This window comes from Panulirus ornatus, chromosome 9 (genome assembly GCF_036320965.1).
Source record: "Panulirus ornatus isolate Po-2019 chromosome 9, ASM3632096v1, whole genome shotgun sequence".
In the NCBI taxonomy this organism is placed as follows: Eukaryota; Metazoa; Arthropoda; class Malacostraca; order Decapoda; family Palinuridae; genus Panulirus; species Panulirus ornatus.
In genome coordinates, this window is record NC_092232.1 from 18,660,387 (window position 1) to 18,678,721 (window position 18,335).

An 18,335-nucleotide genomic window follows, 5' to 3' on the forward strand; every position below is an offset into this window, starting at 1 on the left:
TATATATATGTGTGTGTGTGTGTGTGTGTGTAGAGTTAATCGCAATTCAGTAGGAGTTAAGATCATTTTCTTTAGTAAAGCTACTCAACATGTTTCACAGAGGAAATCCGCCTCATTAGGAGTAAACAGTTCACTGAATTACAAACCCCAACACCAGCTTCACAAGAGTACGTTGTACATCCTCTTACCGTCATGCCAGAAGAGAAACAACACCGCTCTGGCAGGACGGTAAGAGGATCTAGAGCCTTTGTGTTGGTGTTGGGGTCTGAAACTCTGCGAATTGTTTACACCTGATGAGGCGGATTTCCTCCGTGAACCATGTTGTCTATTGTGTAGCTTCACTAAAGAACATGACCTGAACTCCAGCTGAATTGTGATTACCCCTTTATAAGATTAACACTGACGAGTGTGATGGACAATATATATATATATATATATATATATATATATATATATATATATATATATATATATATATATATATATATATATATATAATGTATCCCCAGGCCGTTGTACTCGCCTGTCACTTTCTCCCATACACATTCCCTATGTCTTCTGGTTCCCTTCTCCTGTTGCAGTGGACGCTACGCGCTACGTTTCCCACATGGCAAAGGGCTCGTCGTAGATACTCGTACGTAGGTATACTTCCTCACTCACCTGAACTCCCTCAGTAGAACTTGCAGATGGGGAAACAAAATATCACTCCATATGAGCGATTAAGTCGAGTCTGATTCCCTTAGTAAGTGATCTAAGCCCAACACTGATTGTATCCGACGCGGCCGGTCGTCACCCTCCCTCCCTCCTCTTAATGATTAATTAATCGTTGCTGTGAAACGTGAGAGAGAAAAATCTTTCTTCGTTTTCTTTAGATTAGGAAATTTACGGAAGGCAGCGATTTCAGTCACGGCTTAGGCTGTCGGGAGGGAATGGCGCGTGTGTGTAACAGCTGGGCAACAGTAGTGGAAAGGACATGGACATACATGCATGTAACTTTTGAGGAATCTGATCCTCATTACCTGTCTGATGGTCTGTTATGTAGTATTACATAAGGAATCTAGTCGGCCAATCCCATCTTATACCTCCCCTGGGCGCGACGCCCAGCATGATGGTACGACCCTTGAGCACGATAGTACGACCAGGGAGTATGATGACCTCGCTTGGATGTGAAGTTAGGTCAAATGCCAGGCCATTATACCCAAGGGTCGTATCCCCGTGCAAAAAGGGTCATAGCGTTGTACTCAAGGGTCGTAACGCCGCACTTAAAGATCGTACCGTTACACTCAAGGATCGTAACGTCGTATTGAAGTACCGAACCGTTGCTCCCCAAGGATTGTACCGTCATACTCAAGGATCGCACTGTCTTGGCTCAAGGGATTCCCGAACTACAGTGCTGATGCAACACATTAACCTGAGGAGATATGGTAATAATTCCTGACCTGCTCAGTCTGCCACTCACTCCCTCCCTCCCTGGTGCTGCTGCTGCTGCTGCTGCTGGTGCACTGGAAGTCGCGGGGTCTCAGGATAAGTGAACCGGTTCTTGTTTGCACAGGCAATGCTCCAGATTCACTGTAAGAGGACTGCTCTTTTTCGTACAGGTAATGTTGTGTTATCTTCTCTCTCTCTCTCTCTCTCTCTCTCTCTCTCTCTCTCTCTCTCTCTCTCTCTCTCTCTGGAGTAAGAGTGGGCGGCGGAACTTAATCTTATGGATTAAGTTTTGTGAATATTCCCTCTTGTGTGGGGTGGGAAGGAGGAGTGGTGGTAAGGTCTTCTGAACCCGTGCCAGGTTGTAGTAGGGCGCAGGTGGAGATTCTGCCATGGGGTAAAATATAAGCAGGAAGGAGATGCAGTTTAATATCAGGGAGCAAGTAGCTTAGCAGTTCATATCGTGGAGGGAGTGGTAGCGTCGCTCTGAGAAGGTAATATGAGAGTCCCGGCTGGAGGAGGACGAGGAGGAGGAAGAATACAGACCTTTTCTCCTTGAGCGAAATCATCCAACGCGAGACGTGATGATATGCCTCATGTTTTGGTGTTATTAAAGGAGAAGGAGCGGGGAGGAGGAGGAGGTTATACATCCTCGTACTGCTATGTACGTGCCGTTGTGATAACGAACTGTGGATGAAGGAAGGTTGTCTCGTAACCACGTAGCTCCACGTAGCGTCTTCCTATTCAAAACATGTGAAAACAGGCGACCATTTACCTCATTGTCTGTCGTCTTAAAGAAACTCTCTGATACCTTGTACACACACACACACACACACACACACACACACACAAATGCAGACATTATATATAGATATTATGGGGTTGTATGACAGTAAAGAATGTTCAAGAGACGGCGCCCTACAAGTGTAAACTCCCTCCCCGTACAGTACAAATGGGTAATATTACACACACACACACACACACCTACACACACACACACACACACCTACACACACACACACCTACACACACACACACACACACACACACACACACACACACACACACACACACACACACACACTTTTTAGAGAAAGCCAGACACTTGGAGGCTGATGTAGCACACTGCAGGAGTTAATCTACGTGTGAGTAGCACCAAAAATGAGATTTCAGCGACGTTGAAACGAGATATAGAGTTACGATTTTATGGGGGGACTGGAAGATCACACATTCTGGCTGAAGAGAAAGCAGTGGAGAGAGAGAGAGAGAGAGAGAGAGAGAGAGAGAGAGAGAGAGAGAGAGAGAGAGAGAGAGAGATTGAATACTTGTGGAAGGTGTAGTGTGAAAAATAATCTGAGATAGAGATTAAGGAAGAGACTTGGGTATAGTGAAGAGAAAAGAGTGTGACCAGATGTGGTCATGATAAGAGTTTATGAAGGCAGAGAGTAACTCATACATTTGATTATATTCGTTACCTGTCGCCCCTCGGATACATGGTAGAGGATATAATCCTAATTTTCTGGATAATGAAGGTCTTAATTATCATCTTTTTTCATTACGAGAGAAGAAACTTTTTGCCCAGAAAAATATATTGATATACTGTCTGGATTTTTTTCTCTTGAAAAGTTAGATTTTTTCAAACCATTTCATTATATATATATATATATATATATATATATATATATATATATATATATATATATATATATATATATATATTGTCCCTGGGGATAGGGGATTAAGAATACTTCCCACGTATACCCTGTGTGTCGTAGAAGGCGACTAAAAGGGAAGGGAGCGGGGGGCTGGAAATCCTCCCCTCTCGTTTTTAATTTTCCAAAAGAAGGAACAGAGAAGGGGGCCAGGTGAGGATATTCCCTCAAAGGCTCAGTCCTCTGTTTTTAACGCTACCTCGCTAACGCGGGAAATGGCGAATAGTATAAAAAAAAAATATATATATGTATATATATATATATATATATATATATATATATATATATATATATATATATATATATATATATATATGAATTGGAGCGATGTGGTATACCGGGGTTGACGTGCTGTCAGTGGATTGAATCAAGGCATGTGAAGCGTCTGGGGTAAACCATGGAAAGCTGTGTAGGTATGTATATTTGCGTGTGTGGACGTATGTATATACATGTGTATGGGGGGGGTTGGGCCATTTCTTTTGTCTGTTTCCTTGCGCTACCTCGCAAACGCGGGAGACAGCGACAAAGTAAAAAAAAAAAAAAAAAAAAAAAAAAAAATATATATATATATATATATATATATATATATATATATATATATATATATATATATATATATATATATATATATATGTATATATATGATGGCCAAGAGCTGGAGTTCAAGGACCGCATCAGGGAAGACAAACCTGACTCTTTTGTGGAACAGGGGAGACAAAATTTTTGTCCAAACGATTATGTGATAACAAGGAGAAAAAGAGAAAATAATGGAGAAGTGAGTTGAACCCCTTTTCATCGTCCACAAGCTCCATGATGAATTATTGGTAGGCCGTTTGAAAGGTACATAATGGGGAAAATATGTGTGGGAGAGAATGAAAGATTGATGTTGATAATCTACGATGATCCAAAGAACTTTAATTAACTAGATTAGATATACATGGGTGACCATGAAGGATCAGTCAGGATGGCACATGAAGCTGTGAGACACACAGTATAGGTCTACAGGTCTACTGATGAATGATTTCAGTTACAATAATGAAGGCTTGGAGATAGAGAGGGGTCATAGAGACGCATGTTGTTATTGCGTATGTAGGGAAACATCTTGTATCATCATGTCACTGAACACGCTAGAATCATATGGGCTTATAAACCATAATTACTTGATCTTATATTTACATATTGTAGAATGGAAATTGGGATTGTCACACATCATACACCAACGGAAAGAAAAAATTGTCGTGTGCTACTTGAGTTTGATCATGTGGTAAGTGACATACAAGGATCAGAGAGGAGATGCAATCGTTGTCACTATACAGAACTAAAGAATTTCTATGGAGACATTAGGTGAGAAACGGGAGTTTTGTTACCATGATACAAAATATTCTTTTGAACAGTCCTGTCAAAACTACAATGAAAGACTAGGAAGATGGTACCATTAGCTGCAAATATAGAAAGAAGGTCAGAAAAAACCAGACATACATATAAATCGATTAAAAGATGTTAAAAGGCAAAAGAATTTAGGGATATGATACTGTCAACATCCTATATCAGGCCAAAGCTAGAATGCTTATCAAGGTTTACCGTATTGAAAGAGGCACAAAGAACCAACGGAGAAGGTGGTACCAGGATTAAGAGAGTTGAGTGACAGTGAACAGTTTGAAGCCACAGATTTGTTTCATCATGAGAAAGAGAACAGGTTTTTACGAAACGCAGAACAATCAGACTTCAGGTACAGATCACCCAGACGACAGAGATAGAACAAGCGTACGACAAAACATGAAATTAAGCAAAAAAAAAGAAGAAAAAAATAACTTATGAGGAAAGATGTGAAAAAAAAAAATCCATTTATATACAATGATTTAGAAAGAAATATTACAGAAGAGAAAGTTAAAGGGATAAGACCCCACGAGTCTAGATCTCCCTCCCTGTAGTGTAAAATACAAGACATTTTAATCTTTTTAAATAACAGCATCGACTCTTTTTCCACAGGGAAAGTTTTCATATCGTTCTGGGTGAACGACTGTGAGTGCAATTATTTGCGCCCGGATATAAAATGCTCAATCTATTGAGCAATTAGACGCGCAAACAGGAACTTCATTAAGATCAGTCTGTCATAATGAGTAATTCTAATGTCCAGGAGGAAGCGGTAGAGGGAATGCCTCTGGCTGACTGAGGCTCAAAATTTTTTTCGAGGTATTGAAACATATATATATAAACTCACACACACACACACACACACACACACACACATAAATATGGTGTAGTTGTTAACGCTGATATAATCCTAACCCAACCACAAGCTCACCCTGGTTCAATCATGTTTGTTTTTCCGTTGAAGTATTTTTTCATTAGTGATGTGATGGTTTGACGGGAGGAAGAAGGGGTGGGAGAGGGGAAGGGATAGTCTGAAATGGAAGAGATGACTGAAGTGTGTACAGGGTTTAGGGTGTAAGTTTTCTGATGCTTGTGAGGGATTATATGGAAACGTGTCTTTGGTGTCCTATCTATATATACCCCCCCAGGCGGAGTGAGAGTGTGTATGTATTAGTGTTGTATCTTTAGTTATATAATTGAGATTCACTAAGCTAAGGTAGACAATGTTCATTGTGTACCTCGGTGGATGGCTGGAGCCTCCCTGAGTGCTTGGAGGCTTCGAGGGCTCGAACCAAGGATGTTCCATGGTTGTACTGTTGTCCAGATTTCGGGATGTTTGTAGTTTGTCTCATCTTGGACGCTGGTGTGTGTGTGTGTATGTGTGTTACCGGACTCCGCCTGCATGAGGTTACACCGACGGTGAAACCTCACCTACGACACCTGCTGTATGACTGGGAATACAGTGTCCTCAAAGAACTTGTCACTCCAAAGGAATATACATCTCCCTACACCTGGAAGTAGCGCAGCCTTCGGCCAGGACCCTTTCATAGAAATTGGTCCAAGGTATATATATATATATATATATATATATATATATATATATATATATATATATATATATATATATATATTGTTACGGAACACGTGTGCTTGTGCTCACATGTTCCGTATATAACGTGTGTGTGTCCATATGGTATTGATATTTCTTATCAGGACGAGGATTAAGGCCTCCCTCTGAGACGTCCTCCGAGCGTCAGTTCACACCAAGCATTAGGCGTAATACTTTAATTTTAATTTTATTTTGAAACCAGATGGTCATTTGTCCTTGAGCACCCCGACCCTTCTCCGAGGAGGAGGGGGGGGGGAGTAAGTTGTCATCAGCTGCGGAATATTTCGCCACCGTACTGGACATGTCGCTGCAGGCTTACCAGAGGGAGGGTGATCTACGCAGGTTGTGTAACTGTTCCTCCAACCAATCAGAATGTAACTGAAGCTCATAGCCAATCAAAATGTAAGGTTGTATAGCTAGCAGGGAACGCTTATATACCCATGACACCCGCTGAGTCTCTCTCTTTCTAGCCCAGCGAGGTAAGTGGTCCACCCCTGCTGTAGGTCCTGCTGTGTTGTAAGCCTGTAAGCCCTGCTGTGTAATAAGCCCATTACCCAAGTGTTGTGCTGTAAGCCCGTTATAATTATCAGTGTAATGTTATCGAAGAACTGCCATAGAGGAAAGAGAACTCCTGGCTTGAAATCTTATCTGGAATGTTAATTCATGTACAAATGTTATCTTATGTTCAATGTTAACTCTAATGTTCAGTGTTAACGTAATGTTTCATGCTTGATTTATGTGCCTATCTTTGTACACTTGAATTCTTTCATTATAAGTAGATTTAGTATAATGCTGGTCTTTAATTCAATCCCATAACTTTATTATTGTGTTATCCTGAGTTGTGCAACTTGACAAATCTATAACGTCCTTGCAAGACAAGGAACAGTAGTATTTGTAACATATGTTACTGGCGACCTTGCTTGAATAAGTGTTGAATTCGTAACATATAAATTGGCGACCTTGCCAGGATATTTCTTGCCTTAACGGAATCTCTTTCCTTGATTCATTTATCATGTCGTTGATCAGTGGTGACAATACCGTTCAATCATTAACGTCGGCCAAAGTCTCGATCCTTCCCCATATCCCTAGTGATATTAATATTGATCTCAATTATTGGCGAAAGCAGCTAGAGATAGCTAAGGTCAATGCACAAGCACAAGTGGCACAGTTACAAGTGCAGAAGAAGAAGACTGAACAAGCTAGGTTAGCTCTCGAACGTGAAAGACTTAGACTTAACGCTTCACCATCAGGACCAGTGTCGTCTCGGTTGGGAGACTTACATCTCGTACCAAAGTTCAGTAAACTTGACGCGGGCAGGCATTCAAAGGGCTACGACAGCAGAGGGAGGACCAATGATTATGTAATCCCACCTGAAGCTGCTACCTTGCCGGTAACTCATGAAAGTAAGGGGAAATACTCCAACAGAGTTAAGAGTTGTTTTTATTGTGGCAAGGCTGGGCACCAGGTGAGGGATTGCTGGGCTCGAGAGGAGGAATTTAGAGATTCTACCGTGAGTAGACCGGTGAATCTCGTCTCAACTTTAGGGCCACTTAGTAAAGTAGGTGAGGCTGTCCCTGCTCTTAGGAAAAAGAGGGGTTGCGAGAGAGTAGTTAAGGATCCGTTCTGTGGGAACTACAATGCGTTCCTGTCTGAGGGCTATGTTAGTAGATGTGGTGTACGACGAAAAGTAACCGTATTACGGGTTTCTGGTTCTCTGCAGTCCCTGATGTTGGATGGCTTGGTGCCGCGAGGAGAGTTTGGAGACCGAGTCTTGCTAGATGGACTGTCGGGTCCCAAGGAAGCTCCACTAGTCGATGTGAGGGTAGAAACAGATCTCTTCACGGGCCATGCTCTCATAGGGGTTGTAGATAGGTTACCTGTCTCAGGTGTGGACTTTGTGTTAGGCAGTGACCTAGCTGGTGGGAAGATGAACCCAATGCCGGTGTTGCCTACGGGCCCGGTGGAGTCCACGGAGGCAGTGCAGCTTGATGAAGAAGTACCAGAGTTAGTCTGTAACCACGATGATGCCAGGTCTATGACAGCTGGCACGGCAGGCCGTGTGCCTGACGACATAGCCGTTGAAACGGAGGAAGTGAAGACCAGCGAGAGGTGTGATACCCTCTCCCCTGGTACAGACTCCGTTGAAACGCAGGAAGTTAAGACTCTCCCCCCGACTGAGACCAGCGAGAGGAAGCTGTGTGATACCCTCTCCCCTGGTACAGACTCCGTTGAAACGCAGGAAGTTAAGACTCTCCCCCCGACTGAGACCAGCGAGAGGAAGCTGTGTGATACCCTCTCCCCTGGTGTAGCCTCCGTTGAGACAGTGGACCTAGAGACTCTTCATGAGAGTGAGGCCAGCGAGAGGAAGCTGTGTGATACCCTCTCCCCTGGTGTATCCTCCGTTGAGACGGCGGACTTAAAGACACTTCATGAGAGTGAGGCCAGCGAGAGGAAGCTGTGTGATACCCTCTCCCCTGGTGTAGACTTCGTTAAGACGGAAGAAGTGAAGTCTCTCCCTACGAGTGAGTCTAGTGAGAGGAAGCTGTGTGATACCCTCTCCCCTGGTGTAGACTCCGTTGAGACTGAGGGTTTGTCTCATGCTCATTTAAGAGAGAAGACTCTCCCTGAGGATGAAATTAGTGAGGAGAAGATGTGTGATGCCTCCTCTGCTGTTTACGAGTCCGTACAAGAGTCAGTGGGTGAGACTGAGGATTTGTCTCGCGCCCATTCCAGAGAGACTCAGGAACGGAGGACAGTATGGTATGACAAACGATCTCGTTTAAGAAGGTTTGAGGCGGGCGACGAGGTGTTGCTTCTACTACAGCAGTCAGGTCAACCCTTGGTTGTCCTTTCTAAGGGTTCTTACACCATTATCTGGAGTGTAAGAGGCTCCAATTACCTTGTCTCTACCCCTGATAAGCGCAGAGGTCGGAGATTATGCCACGTCAACATGCCTAAGCCATATTTCAGTCGTGATCCTCCACCCTTGGAACCGAAGGTGCCAGTCTGCATCATCTTGCGTCCAGCAGTAGCCGTGTGTGACGAAGTCGACGACGTAGCTGCGTGTGCCTCGAAGACTTGGGACCCGGGCGGAGGCGTGAGAGAACTGAAGTGTTGCTTGTATATAGTTGGGTACTATAGGATGTTCATTGTAAATTTTGCAACAGTCGTAACCCCTCTGACAGATTTGTTGAAGAATGATATCAGATGTTGGGAATGAGCAGTGTGAGACAGTCTCTTTCTTAGTTAGGAACCCTACTTTTCAACTGTTTTATTTTGCAGGCTCCAACCAGATTAGCTGTGAATGCCGCCAGTGTTGTAAAAGCTGGAAAGGTCCCCATGCAGGAGGACGGAAAGAAGGTTGAGCCCAAACATATAGCCCCACCAAGAAGAGGGAACTTTTGTTTTGCTATTTGTATTGTAGCACTTTGTTTATGTGTTATTCAAGCAATCATAGAAGTAACCTTTGTTTTCCTATTTGTATTATAACACTGTATATTTGTGTTCTTCAGCCAATCAGAGTGTACTGACTACCAAACCTTTCAAAATGTTCACAAGTTATGGGAACGGAGTCAATATTAAATAGATGGGCCTTGTTATGTACAATTTTTACGTTACATTATTTTCAGCACATCTTATGTGTTAACAGATTGTGTTAGCTGATTGTTTATCCCGCTCTTAAGAAAATTCCTCTTCCAGGAATTTTCTCCTTTAAGGAGGGGGGTGTTACGGAACACGTGTGCTTGTGCTCACATGTTCCGTATATAACGTGTGTGTGTCCATATGGTATTGATATTTCTTATCAGGACGAGGATTAAGGCCTCCCTCTGAGACGTCCTCCGAGCGTCAGTTCACACCAAGCATTAGGCGTAATACTTTAATTTTAATTTTATTTTGAAACCAGATGGTCATTTGTCCTTGAGCACCCCGACCCTTCTCCGAGGAGGAGGGGGGGGGGAGTAAGTTGTCATCAGCTGCGGAATATTTCGCCACCGTACTGGACATGTCGCTGCAGGCTTACCAGAGGGAGGGTGATCTACGCAGGTTGTGTAACTGTTCCTCCAACCAATCAGAATGTAACTGAAGCTCATAGCCAATCAAAATGTAAGGTTGTATAGCTAGCAGGGAACGCTTATATACCCATGACACCCGCTGAGTCTCTCTCTTTCTAGCCCAGCGAGGTAAGTGGTCCACCCCTGCTGTAGGTCCTGCTGTGTTGTAAGCCTGTAAGCCCTGCTGTGTAATAAGCCCATTACCCAAGTGTTGTGCTGTAAGCCCGTTATAATTATCAGTGTAATGTTATCGAAGAACTGCCATAGAGGAAAGAGAACTCCTGGCTTGAAATCTTATCTGGAATGTTAATTCATGTACAAATGTTATCTTATGTTCAATGTTAACTCTAATGTTCAGTGTTAACGTAATGTTTCATGCTTGATTTATGTGCCTATCTTTGTACACTTGAATTCTTTCATTATAAGTAGATTTAGTATAATGCTGGTCTTTAATTCAATCCCATAACTTTATTATTGTGTTATCCTGAGTTGTGCAACTTGACAAATCTATAACGTCCTTGCAAGACAAGGAACAGTAGTATTTGTAACATATGTTACTGGCGACCTTGCTTGAATAAGTGTTGAATTCGTAACAATATATATATAGAGAGAGAGAGAGAGAGAGAGAGAGAGAGAGAAGTTGGATGTCTCCCAAAACCAATGAGCCACGACCTTTCAAAGGAAATTGATAGCCACACCAGAGATAACATTATGATGACAAACATGCCACTAGACTGCCCCTTATAGTTCTGACGAATGATTCCTGACGTTAGCAAAACACTTGTATATCAAGGGGAGAATGACCGTGGTACCATCTGGGCCACTGATGCAAGGGATAAATTTGTCGTGGTATCAGATCACACACAAATTTATCCATCCTTAACTGACACCGGCCTGGCTCGCGAAGCCGAGGGGGAAAGGTCCGCGTTGGCATAGCGAAGTGAGTGACACTCCGGGAACATCATGTGGCTGTAGGTGGGATGGTAGGTGGGATGACAGCTTCATGACAACGTGAGTCTCCTGGGTAAATGAGGGGTTGAGGCTTTGACAACAAGAGTCCTGGCTGGATGCTGTCACACGCTGGGACAAGCCTCTTCACGTCAGGTTATTTTGTGTTATTTTTTCTCCTTTTTTTTCGATTTTTTTTTGATGAACATCATCATTTATCCAAGTCAGAGAAGTTATGCATCATTCTTTGAATAAATACTGATACAATTCTGACTCTTTTGAAGATGATTAGAGCCAGGAGGAGTCTTCCTTTTATTACATTCATGGACGATTTCCGTGTGTATTCGTTGCCTCTGTGACGTGTTGATACGTAACACAGTGTTGGCAATACCTTCCACCATAATGTTGGAAATACTTTCCGTCATATTGTTGAAAATACTCTTCGAGGGAGTTGAATGAAAGAGACAGTAATGTGGCAATAAAGAGTTTAAGATATGTAACTGAAATGAAAACGTCACTTGCTCCGTCGAACGTCATTAAGTACTTGTCTTGTGGATCACTGACACACGTGTTACGGGAGCGTTGAGGAGGGCATTAGCCAGTCTTAGGTATGTACGAGGCACAGTGCTCGTCATGGGTACATATATGAAACAACTTTCGCTCCTTGTGGGTTCAGCCGACCACTGTTAGCCTAAACCGACGTTAGTGGCTAAACCAACATTAGATGGCGAGAGAGGGACGGTGGCTGCTAACGCAAGGATGGATACAAAGACCTTCAACACTTTGATGATGATGGTGTATTATGATGTGGTTATTCGGTTCGTTCACCAGAAGGAAATATGACTCCAACCTCACCTGATCAGAGTTCACATAACTTGGACGAGACCTGAATGGAATGTAGAGGTCCTTCTCGCTATAGATCAGATGATGATAAATCCGCCCACCTTGGACGGAGACTTCGGGTAATGCCAAAGATTGTGGGATGGCGCTAGAGTTCCTGCCCATCTCTGGGTGAGGTGCAAGGCCAACGTGGGGCGCCGGGACTCGCCTGCAAGTTCTATACCGGAGAACAAGGGGGAGACGCTGCCGACCCCACATGAGGTTCTTCGGCTCCAGCCAGCCCTTTGTGAACAGAAATCTCCTCCCAACCCTGCTTCTGCCTCACTCCAGATAATGACCTGCCTCCGGGGAAGAAAACGATGAGAGAACAGCGGAGTCACGTTTGGTCAAACTCGGCCAAGGAAACACGTCCATTTCGATAAGTAATTCAATGACTGAGGGAAAAGGAAAAAGCCTAAGGCAAAAGGCACCCTGAGGGAGGAAAGTGAGGGAGGCCACGGAGAGGTAGTGTTGAGAAAGCCACGCAGGAGTAATGAAGACGACCACGGACGGGTACTGTCAGGACGACCACGGACGAGTTCTAGCTGGACGGCCACGGACGAGTTCTAGCTGGACGATCACGGACGAGTTCTAGCTGGAGAACCACGGACGATTACTAGCTGGAGGACCACGGACGAGTACTAGCTGGAGGATCACAGACGAGTACTAGCTGGAGGACCACGGACGAGTACTAGCCGGAGGACCACGGACGAGTACTAGCTGGAGGACCACGAACGAATACTAGCTGGAGGACCGCGGACGGGTACTAGCTGGAGGACCACAGACGAGTACTAGCTGGAGGACCACGGACGAGCATTATCAAGACGACCAAGGACGGGTACTATGAAGACGACCACAGAAGCATAGTGTCATGACGACCATGGAGGGATGTTTAAGTAACTCAGTCACCTAACCTGGACTTCTGCCTGCCTTATCGTCATCATTCACCGAAGTACACAGTGTTTGGTCCTGTTAAAAAGGAACTCCCACACCTCCTCCGCCTCGACCAGAAACCTCATCGAGTCTTGAAGTCCCACTGGCTAGCTGGAACCTGGACTGAAGTCTTAGTTACAGTGTACTCGATCTTGGGACAGCTAGCTGCTTTCCACGTCACCTGTCCATGTGGCAAGAGTCTCTCTCTCTCTCTCTCTCTCTCTCTCTCTCTCTCTCTCTCTCTCTCTCTCTCTCTCTCTCTCTCTCTCATATCATAACAGACCGACTGAGGTAATTCTCAGTTTTAGTTACGTCACGCTTGATCATCTCACAGACATTGTTGGTTCCGGTGACAATCATGTCTTTCAGACGTCTCCTCATCTAGGGATTGAAGCTCCACCGTGTGGTTGGCTATTCCAGTACATCATCGTAAAGCAATGCAATTTCTTATCGTGGCTAGAAACATTCCATGCACGTGTCCTAACTGGGGGGAAAAAAGCTTGAAATGTCCTTACTAGGAAAAAAAATTGAAATGTCCTTACTGGGATAAAAAGCTTGAAATGTCCTTACTAGGAAAAAAATTGAAATGCCCTTACTAGGGAAAAAAGCTTGAAATGTCCTGACTGGGATAAAGAAAAAAAAGATAAACCTGAATTACGAATGTTTGTTATTATATGTTGGCCAGGCCATCTCCCGGTTCGGGAATCTTGTCTTTAAACGGCCTTGTCCTCTTCTCCCTTACGCAGTGTCTGGCGACCCTAAACACTAGCATACAGTCAAAATGGAATTTCATGGAGTCCCCCATAAAATTTTTACTTTCTGTGAAAATTATTTTCCTTGAATGCAAGAGACATAGATTATAATTCTTCTTTAATAATTTTCGAGGTTGTGGAGCCTCTCGACTCCACTAGATATAACACATCACTGGAAAATATGCGTCGAGCCGGGAGAGTACGTGAGTCATCTGTTCTGTCAGTAGAACACTAAACAGAGTGTCTGCCATAAACACCAGAACGCTTTCGGATTCGTAGGGAGTATCATGATCAGTTTAGTGTGTACACAGAAGGAAACTAATCATCCAATGCTTGAGACTAACAGACCTAACCTTGGGAGAAGGAGTGTTGATTGTGTGGTTAAAGAAAACGCGTGTTCTTACTTATGAATCTTTGATGCCACGTATACATATTCTTTTTATAACCGTACGTATTAGATATTACGAATATCACACCTACGGCCACGAGAGTACGAAGATATTCTAAGAGCTCCAGAAGGAGGGATGAAGAGCGGAGCCTTGGCCCTGGTGAGAGTTAGGAAGTATGAATAACATCATAAATAAGACAGTCATCTGAGGAGCGGTCTGAGCACGTCAGAAACGACCGGATTTGGAATGGGCAGCGATAAACCATCAGAGATGGCTTTGTCTTGCCCAAGTTAGCGCGTCGAGAAGGAGATTTGCTAGAGCGAGAGAGCAGTAATGGTCGAACTTCTAGACAGTATTGGAAATACACTCCGAAGACTGTAGTCGAGACGACACGCGATAAGCAAGACATTCTTCATGGTACTTATAACAAGCTTTGGTTTGTGGTCATTGTGCTCTGCAGTCCTCTCACCAAACGAGGATTATGGAGCAGTCAATAGTAACGTTGGGAGAAACTGTTTGTTGCTGTAGTATGAGTGTTTACCCAGGCTAGCTGTTAGTGGAGATCGAGTATAGATACAGATCGGACTCGAACTCATTTTTCACCCGGGTGCTGATGCTATATGTTTGTTGCAGATCCCATCCTGAAACAGATTCCATATTGGGTTCGATCCTGTACTGATACAGATGCAATGTCGATGTCGATCCTTTCCGCAGACCCTTATTTGTTTTCAGGTCTGTGTCTCTCGCAGGCCCTATACTCCATGAAGCCTATTGATGAGGATCTCACCTCGGCGCAGATCCTTTAGCGGCCGATAAATTGGTACAGATTAGATTTTCGTGAACGCCACATACCGGCGCAGCTCGTTGGTGCACATTTTATATTGAGACGGCTCTCACATTAAGACAGATTCTCCGTGGTGTTGCAAGCTCGCTTGGCTTAAGATCCTACATTACCACCGTTGCCGTGCCAAAAGTAGCTCCGTATTGACAGAGAGCCCCGGTGGGCAGATGATGTTGCCACAGGCTCCCCCATCGGAACAATCTGCGTGTTGGGGTGTGATCGTCTCACTGGTGGAACTTCAAAGGGGCTGGAGAAGTAGAGTGTTGGCGTCAATCTGTTTCTTAGCGGATGTCAAATGTTGGCCCGGGAACGGAGGTTTGTTCAGTATCACCAAGATATGTAAGGAGATCTCGATCATGATTGTAAGATGTGTGACACGTTAGCTGGCTGATGTCTTTGAGAAAACAGAACAGTGATGACTTACTTCACTGACGAGGATGGAAAAAAATTCTTTCCCCATTCTCTCTCTCTCTCTCTCTCTCTCTCTCTCTCTCTCTCTCTCTCTCTCTCTCTCTCTCTCTCTCTCTCTCTCTGTTTAGGGAAAGCTTAAGAGGAAATGAAGTATGTTAGATACCTGGGAGTGGACATGGCAGCAAATGGAACCATGGAAGCAGAGGTCTACTATAGGATGGGTGAGGGAGCGAGGGTGGAAAGAGAGATCGCTACTCAGGAGAGCAGAAATGGGTATGTTTGAAGGTACAGTAGACCCAGTGATGGTGTATGAATGTTAGGTATGGACTGTAGATGAGAACGTGCGGAGGAGGGTGGATGTGTTGGAAGTGAAATGTTTGAGGACAGTGTGTGGTATGAAGAGAGCTGATCGAGTAAGAAATAACGAGGTGATAAGCGGAGTATGGTTGAGAAAGCCTAAGAGGTTGTGCTGAAATGGTATAGAAGTATGGAGAGAATGAGTGAGGAGAGGTTGACAAGGAGGATATATATATGTCGGAAGAGGAGGAGACAAGGAGAACAGGGAGGCAAAATTGAAGATGGAAGGATGGAATGTAAAAGATCTCGAGTGTTCGATACTTGAACATGCAGGAGAATGAAAGGCGGTCACGTTCACGGGATAAAGTGAATTGGAGGGATGTGATTTGTAGGGGGTGACGTGCTGCAATAAATTGAACCAGGGCATATGAAGCAGCCGGGGGAAACCATGGAAAGGTCTGTGAGGCCTGGCTCTTGATAGGGGGCTGTGGTTTCGATGTAATGCATATGACTACTGGAGAATGGATGTGAACAAATGAGGCTATTACTTCGTCTTTTCCTGACGCTACCTCTCTAATGCGGGAAATGGGAAACAAGTTTATATATATATATATATATATATATATATATATATATATATATATATATATATATATATATATATATATATTGTTCATTTGTGATTATTCAAGGATTTCTTCTTGTGAAAGTTCTGATGTTACCCAGAAACCCTTTCCAAAGGCTCCTGCAGCCTAATGCTGCGCTACATCCATTAGCAGGGAACTGTAGACTCCTTTGGAGTGAGAAGTTCTTTGACGAGATTGTACTTCCAGTGATACAGCCTCACTAAAGATGACTTTTCATTCGCAGTGTATCCTCCTACAGGCGGAAGTCAGTAACGCACACACACACACACACACACACACACACACACACACACACACACACACACACACACACACACACTCATGCACACACACCATCGAAAACATAGGAGGGGAATCATAATGGGAATTTATCTACGCATTATGTTTTATCAAGGAAAGTAGGAGTGTGGCATAGGAAGGGGTATGGTGAAGAATCATAAATACAACCAGGCTTCAGCCTCTCTGCTGGAGCACTGAACCCATAATGCACATCTCAGTGTCCCAGCTCTGTTCCTGGCGAGAGGCTAGGAGTCCGAGGTGAGAAATCAATAATCCAGGTGATGGGAATTGCTTCAGATCGCTGAGGTGGAAAGGTTCGTAAGAAACGAAGCCGTTCCGACGGAACAGAACGACTGGAAAACGTTCGTAAATGTGTGGGTCTTCAGATATCTCTTTTGTTCCTCATTTGACCGACGCAGTACAGCCATCACATACCGGAATATATATATACATATACATATATATATATATATATATATATATATATATATATATATATATATATATATATATACATACTGGAAAGGATCACAATTTTGCGCGTGATTAAGATATTCCTATGAGTCCACGGGGAAAATGAAACATTTTTCCCCGTGGACTCATAGGAATATATATATATATATATATATATATATATATATATATATATATATATATATATATATATATATATTTATCTTGCTTTGAATATCACCCCGATAGCTTGTCAAGTGGGGCTCGTGTACAAACCTTAGATTAAGTTTGACGACAAAATGAAACAATAGAGTCACTTCAGAACTGAACAAATTGGCTGGTCAGTGATTCAGAATATTCAACGTGTCTGTGTATATGTAAACCCAGGCTTTTACTCTTCACTGAAAGAGCAGAACACCCACACACATACACACATCCTTTCATGTTTCTGCTTCATGAGCTGGGAGGCTGCTTACTAAGTTCGCTCGTCAATGAAACCTGCTGTCCTTATTCCCTCCTTGAGTTTAACCACTTGGTTACGACGTTACGACCTCTTTAGCCCCACGGTAAGACCCCTCTTCAGCCCGACTGTACGACCCTTGGTATGAAGGCCTGGCTTCTGCCTTAGCCTGACCTTTGATCACAGCACCATGCTTCTGGGTCGTACCGTCGTGCCCATGTATCATACTGTCGTGCTCTAGGGTCGTACTGTCGTTCCAAAGGGTCGTAACTTTGCGTTCAAGAGTCGCACTGTCGTGCCCAAGCGTTCTTGCTTTGCGTTCAAGGGTCTCGCTGCCGTTCAAAGGCGTCGTGGCCTTGCGTCAAAGGGGCGTACTGTCGTGCTCAAGGGTCGTTGCTTTGCGTTCAGGGGTCGTACTGTCGAGCCCAAGAGGTCTCACACACCGGACCCTCCCTCCGCCAGTGTTCACTCAGCTGCCGGTACGCGAGTGACCACAGCGCAACCAAGCAGGTTCTGATACTCCTCCAAGCAGGTCTATAAGAAGATAACAAGTGATGGCAGCCTCAGGAAAATGAATAATCCTAACTCTATAGTCATTAGCAAACAATAAGTAGAACATCATTAAAAGGGTTCTGACTCGCCATTTCGAATATCTAGTCATCCCAGAAACTATTTTTTTTTTTTTTTGTGGTGGGGGTGGAGGAAATTGGGGATGACCACTGGAACTTTCATACAATATTTTTTTCCAAATTGTTTAATGTTAAGCCGAAAGTTTGTTGATATTTCTGAACAGTTCCTAGAGTTTGTTTACTTCTTTCCAACTGGCCCGAAACAGTTGCGGATGGAGGTAACAATCGGCGGCGGAAAGCTTTTT

The 18,335-nt window shown here is 43.8% G+C and overlaps 2 protein-coding genes across 6 annotated transcripts in view; both read left to right on the top strand.

Annotated features, from left to right (window-relative positions):
- Positions 1-18,335, top strand: part of LOC139750241 (NFX1-type zinc finger-containing protein 1) — a 612,387-nt gene that overhangs the window by 228,872 nt on the left and 365,180 nt on the right. The window lies entirely within an intron of this gene.
- LOC139750240 (uncharacterized) lies at positions 6,150-10,602 on the top strand. 2 transcript variants are annotated; one of them, XM_071664744.1, is made up of 2 exons: positions 6,150-8,229; positions 8,311-10,602. In XM_071664744.1, exons 1-2 carry the CDS (start codon positions 7,133-7,135, stop codon positions 9,338-9,340), a joined length of 2,127 nt encoding a protein of 708 aa, XP_071520845.1. In that variant the 5' UTR covers positions 6,150-7,132; the 3' UTR covers positions 9,341-10,602. The 2 variants fall into 2 exon arrangements, with proteins under 2 accessions (XP_071520845.1, XP_071520846.1); XM_071664745.1 differs by having other exon boundaries at positions 8,398-10,602.

What these genes read in the sequence shown, in the direction of transcription:
- LOC139750240 (XM_071664744.1), top strand. Translation starts at nt 7,133, where the DNA reads ATGTCGTTGATCAGTGGTGACAATACCGTTCAATCATTAACGTCGGCC. An exon ending in GAAGTGAAGACCAGCGAGAG is followed by an intron (nt 8,230 to 8,310) that starts GTGTGATACCCT and finishes GACCAGCGAGAG; the next exon opens with GAAGCTGTGTGATACCCTCT.